The sequence below is a fragment of the Salvia splendens genome, chromosome 12 (genome assembly GCF_004379255.2).
Source record: "Salvia splendens isolate huo1 chromosome 12, SspV2, whole genome shotgun sequence".
Classification (NCBI taxonomy): Eukaryota; Viridiplantae; Streptophyta; class Magnoliopsida; order Lamiales; family Lamiaceae; genus Salvia; species Salvia splendens.
In genome coordinates, this window is record NC_056043.1 from 25,068,625 (window position 1) to 25,074,579 (window position 5,955).

The 5,955-nt window shown below is 35.9% G+C and overlaps 1 protein-coding gene across 1 annotated transcript; it reads right to left on the reverse strand.

The window, feature by feature from the left end:
- Positions 1-4,984: 4,984 nt before the first annotated feature.
- On the reverse strand, positions 4,985-5,755 carry LOC121757761. Its single transcript, XM_042153253.1, has one exon. It carries the CDS (start codon positions 5,753-5,755, stop codon positions 4,985-4,987), a length of 771 nt encoding a protein of 256 aa, XP_042009187.1.
- Between the last annotated feature and the right edge of the window lie 200 nt (positions 5,756-5,955).

Sequence of the window (5,955 nt, forward strand, 5' to 3'; positions counted from 1 at the left end):
GACCACAATTCCACAAACGAGCTCAAATAAATCAAAAGAGAATCGAATGAAGAAAAAATCGAATTTCAATTGCATACCGACATGGCGACATGACTCTTGAGCGAGAGATATTCCAAAGCATAAAATTAGTTGAGGAGCGAATTGTAGAGAGAGAAAGGTAGAAAAGGATATATGGGTTTACATATATATAATATATATATATACCTGAGGCTAGGGAGGGGCCCTGCAAATTTGGTGGCCCAGGGCGGCCGCTCCACTTGCCCCCCCTCAGGTCCGGCCCTGTTTCCATTATACACTTGAGAGTCGTTATGGCATTTGTAAGACATCCGGTCGCCCCCACACGGTCTGCGAACGAGGTGCGGGGGGACGCATCATTTAGTATTCCTTGGCGCATTCCGCGCCGGGGTTCGTTAGCCCGCACGGCGTGACCCGAGGGAGCACGCCGGCGGGGGACTATATGCCTTAGCCAAGGTAGCTGCACTATCGCATCTGATAGATATAGGTAATATCGGTTTAGGCCACAATGGAATTTCATAGATTAAATTTTTAGCCATTCAGCCTCTTTACCAGCTGATGCTGTAACATCCCTAACATGAAAATATAATTTTATAACAACATATTATTATTACTATTAGCATTACAAACATATTTTTCGGATATAATGGATGATGTTTTATTCAATCATGGTGAATTGATATAATTGTACGTAATATTCACGTTATTTATTATATGTGAGCAAAACAAAAATATGAACTATTATGTCTAGATTGTTAGTTAATTAGTTTAATTAAAATAATTATATATGGATACATGTAGTGGTATGGAAATATAAATAGTATATTTGTACACCCCGTGTATATGTATACACGTTAGCTTTACTAGAATAGGGGATTATGACATGTTTATGTAGTATACGTGTTTAAATTAAAATCCTTACATGTGTTGCATGCATAGTTAGGTGTCATTGTTACATATAATTCCAAAATATTTAAGAATTTATAATAGTCTCAAAGTATAAATAATAGAAAATGTATGTATCTATAAATAATTTTAAAAGGTTGGCAAAAAGGGAACCGATTTTGATAACTTGCATGTATATTTATATAGTTAGACGAAAAGAGGGAGGGAGGATTACAGAGGAGATACAAAAGTTTGTAGGAATAATTACTAATAAAAATCGAAGGAAAAAAAATATAAATGAAAAGGGGATAGAAGAAATATGGCAAGTTTTGTCATCTCCGTCTATTAAAAAGGGTTCATGGTTGTAGAATGTGAAGAGAGGTGTTCGACTAGATATTATCATAATCAGGTATGTATAAATCACACTTTTAATTTTACATGTTTTATTTGCTTCTTTGCTAGGTGTTAAACAAAATGAATGATTTGCTTATATGATGGGATCCAATATGATTATGTGTTATTTGATATAGATGGTGGAATATGATATGAATATGTTATTGGTACAAATGATATGTTTATAATACTGATTATGTGAATCATTGGATTAAAGAGGATCTGTGACAGTCTTGTACTGGATCTGAAATATAGAGGGACCTATGAGTCCAAATACAGAGGGACCTTCGGGTCAAATACAGAGGGACCTATGAGTCCAAATACAGAGGGACCTATGAGTCCAATTACAGAGAGACCTTCGGGTCATAGAGGAATCTCGGGCAGATACCAGGCTTGACTGTTACAGAACAATAAACTGAATAGAGTGGCATATGCATATGAATATGAACTGGTTTGTTTTTAAATTATGTTATATATTGTTTCTGATTATATGTATTAATAAAAGAATATGCTTGATGTTTGTATCATGTGAGATTAAAGGTGGAAATTTATATATACTGAGTTGTGGCTCATATAAACCACTAAATTTTTCTGGAATAAGATAACAGTAAAGTTTTGACTGACATGGGTCATAGGAACTCCACGTGTTATTAGGTTCGGCGACTGACGCATATTGGCAACCTTCTCCTCCTCATCATTTTGCATGTAGATAAATGTATAGTATATAGAGTGGTGAGAGGGTTTCAATGCTGTGTAAAATGTTTTGAAATATGTACTTGATATATGTTGAATTTTAAAATTATATAATATGTGCGTTCTATGAATTATACACGTGTATTGATTGCTTTTATGATAAGGGATTTATTTATTATAAGAGTATACGTCAGAGGGGTTGAGGTGTCACAGATGCTAATGCCACAAACTCTGATTCCATTGTTGAATTTGTGATACAAGTTTGTTTCTTTGATGCCCAACATATAGCATCACCTCCAAGACGGAATACCCAACCACTTGTGGAAGAATGATCTTCTATATTGGTAATCCAACTTGCATCCGAATAACCTTCAGGAACAGAAGGGGATCCAGAATAAGACAAACTATAATCCAATAGCATTTGAATATTCAAGCTGATTCACAGCAACTCCTTTATTAGGCACGAGTTTTGCACTAGGATCAAAAGGAGTCTTAACTGGAGAATAATCTTTGAAATTAAATTTTTCCAACACCTTCTCAATATAATGTGATTGAGAAATGGAAATTCCTTGTTCTCCATGTGTAATCTTAATTCCAAGAATCACATCAGCCTTCCCCATGTCTTTCATCTCAAACTTAGATGACAAAAATTCCTTTGTTTTATCCACTTGATCTTGGTCAGTACCAAAGATCAACATGTCATCTACGTATAAGCAAATGATCACCCATTTACCGGTAGTGTCGAATTTGCTATATACACACTTGTCTGCTTGGCTTAATACAAAACCATTAGACAACACCACATCATCAAACTTTTGATGCCATTGCTTGGGGGCTTGCTTTAGTCCATAAAGAGATTTTACCAATTTATATACCTTATGTTCATTACCAGGCATGACAAAGCCTTCTGGTTGTTTCATGTAAATCTCTTCATCTAATTCACCATTCAAAAAGGCAGTCTTCACATCCATTTGGTGAATTATTAGATTATGTATAGCAGCAAGTGCTAACAATAATCTAATGGTAAAAATCCTTGCAACAGGAGCATAGGTGTCAAAGAAATCAATTCCTTCATTTTGTCTAAAGCCTTGGATAATCAATCTGGCTTTATATTTGTCTATGCTTCTATCAACCTTCATCTTCGTTTTGAATATCCATTTACTATTCAAAGGTTCATACCCAAGTGGTAAATCGGTCAATTTCCAAGTATTATTTTGGATTATAGAATCCATCTCATCTTGGATTGCCTCTTTCCAAAATGCAGCATCCCTCGATGCCATAGCCTCTTTGTAGGTCCTTGGATCATCATCAATATCAAAACAATATTGATATTGAAAGTTAATTTCATTCATTGATCCTTCTACCAAGTACAATTGGAAATCATCACCAAAAGACTTAGCTTTTCTTGCTCTACCACTCCTCCTAGCCTCAGGAGGTGTATTAGTCACTTTGTTCGTCACATAATAGTTACTAGAGCTTGCAATCATACCTCTAGGTTTAGGTAAAGATGTGAATCTATTCTCACTGCCAAAATCATCATCTCTTGACTCAATAATAGAGTGCACGGATATGTAGTTATTAGGTTCTATTACATAGAACCTATAACAGACAGAATTCTCGGGATAGCCAAGAAATACACAATCTATACCACTTTGACCTATGGTCTTTATTTTAGGGTCAGTTAGTCTTACCACAGCTCGACAACCCCAAACTCTGAGATAACTCAGTTTTGGTGGTTTTTTACGCCAAAGTTCATAAGGGGCTATCTTGTTCCTTTTATTAGGAACTCTGTTCAATAAGTAACAGGCTGTTAAAATAGCCTCACCCCAAAATCCTTCACTTAGGCCAGAATAACACAACATTGAATTAACCATTTCTTTCAACGTTCTATTCTTTCTTTCCGCTACACCATTTTGTTGTAGTGTATATGGAGCAGTGATCTGATGTACTATACCAGTAGATTCGAAATATACTGGATCATAATACTCACCTCCCCTATCAGTGCGAAGAACTTTAATCTTCACACCATGATGAAGCTCTACACTTTCTTTGAAGATTATAAATTTATCAAGAGCCTCATCTTTTGAATGGCACAAATACACATTGCAATATCTAGTAGCATCATCAATAAAAGTAACTACATACTTTTTATTACCAAGTGATGGAGTCGAATGAAAGTCACACAAATCACTGTGTATAAGTTCTAAAACCTTAGTATCTTTACTGATATGTTTATTGAAAGGTTGTTGAGTAATCTTAGTTAACATGCAAGTTTTACACCTTTCAACATTCAATTCAAAAGCTGGTATTAAACTCATTTTCGACATGTCTTTCAATCTCTTATAATGTACATGTCCTAATCTAGCATGCCACAATTATGATTTACTAACATGATTACTAGAACTAGTAGAAGTCATGCAAACAGAATTATTAACAAAAGAAACATCTAGATTCAACCTAAACATGCCACATAGATAACCAAATCCAATAAAAGTATCATGTCTAGACAGAATGTATTTATCACTTTCTAACACTTGTTTATAACCACAATTATTTAATACAATACCAGATACTAAGTTTTTACGAATTCCAGGTACATACACAACATTTTCGAAAACTAAAGAGTTTCCGGAAGTAAATACTAGGCTAACATTTCCTATTCCTTTGATTGGTTCAGTTGCAACGTTGCCCATCTTCAAAGAAGATCTATCTTCAATTGGTTTGAAATCTTTGAACCATTGACGATCCTTGCACACATGACACGTTGCACCCGAATCAACCCACCACGAGAGATCATCATCCTGCACATAAAGTGCTTCAGAAATTATTGATGCATAATAATTCTCAACAGAATGATCATTAGGTACAGAAAAAGAACCTGGTTGTTTTCCCGGATCCTTGGATCCACTTGTACCAGCCTCGTTCTTTCCCTTACTTCCACCGTTTCTAGACTTGCAATCCCTCTTGAAGTGCCCGGATTTACCGCACTTCCAGCACATCAGTTTAGGCTTCTTATCCCAGCTTTACTGTTGTATCCTTGAAACTTTCGTTTCCCTTTAAATAATCGTTTCTCTTTTCCAGCCTTGGAAAATTCACCCTCTTCCACCATGTTCACAGAAGAACCAACCATTGTTTTCCCACTACCGACAGAGCTCTTTTCCATATCACGTTTGGACTGTTCGATTTGGAAGTCACTTCCAAGTTTGACCAAATTCAACTCCTCCTTCTTATGTTTCAAATTATTTTTAAAATCCTTCCAGAAGGGTGGCAGTTTATCGATAATGCTAGAAACAGAAATCGATTCATCCATTTTCATATCATATTGGGAAAACTGTCCCAATATCCTCAACAATTCATTGTATTGTTCCATGACAGGCCTCGAATCCACCATTTTATAGTTAATAAAATTCCCAACAAGAAATTTCTTGCTAGAGGCATCTTCTGCCATATATTTGGCTTCGAGGGAATCCCACAACTCTTTAGCAGACTCTATGTTTTGATACACATCAAAAAGGGAATCAGACATACATTTTAAAATGTGACCATGACATATGTAGTCATCGTTCTCCCATTTCATCCTCCTTCTCGTCTGTTCCAGAGTTTCATTATCAACAGCCTCGGACATGAGAGTACTCATAACGTACACGACCTTCAGAACTGTTAACATGAAATGCATCTTCTTCTGCCAGCGTCTGAAATCCTGGCCAGCAAACTTGTCCAACTTCGCAAAACCTTTCGTTGCTTCCTTCGTCGTTTCCTTGTTCGACATTTTCAGAAATTGATTTGATCTTTGTTAGGGAGTTTAAACAAATCGTGAACAAATCGGATGCCCTGAAAGGCGTGAAACACTTTTAGATCAAATCAATTTGGCGTTTCTACCAATATTTGATCGGATACAATCCAGGTTTTGAAGATATTCGTATGTAGATACTATAAAAATCTTTGAACCCAGAAATTGATCATAAGAAG

Coding starts and splice junctions, on each gene's coding strand:
- LOC121757761 (XM_042153253.1), bottom strand. CDS start 5,755: ATGTCGAACAAGGAAACGACGAAGGAAGCAACGAAAGGTTTTGCGAAG.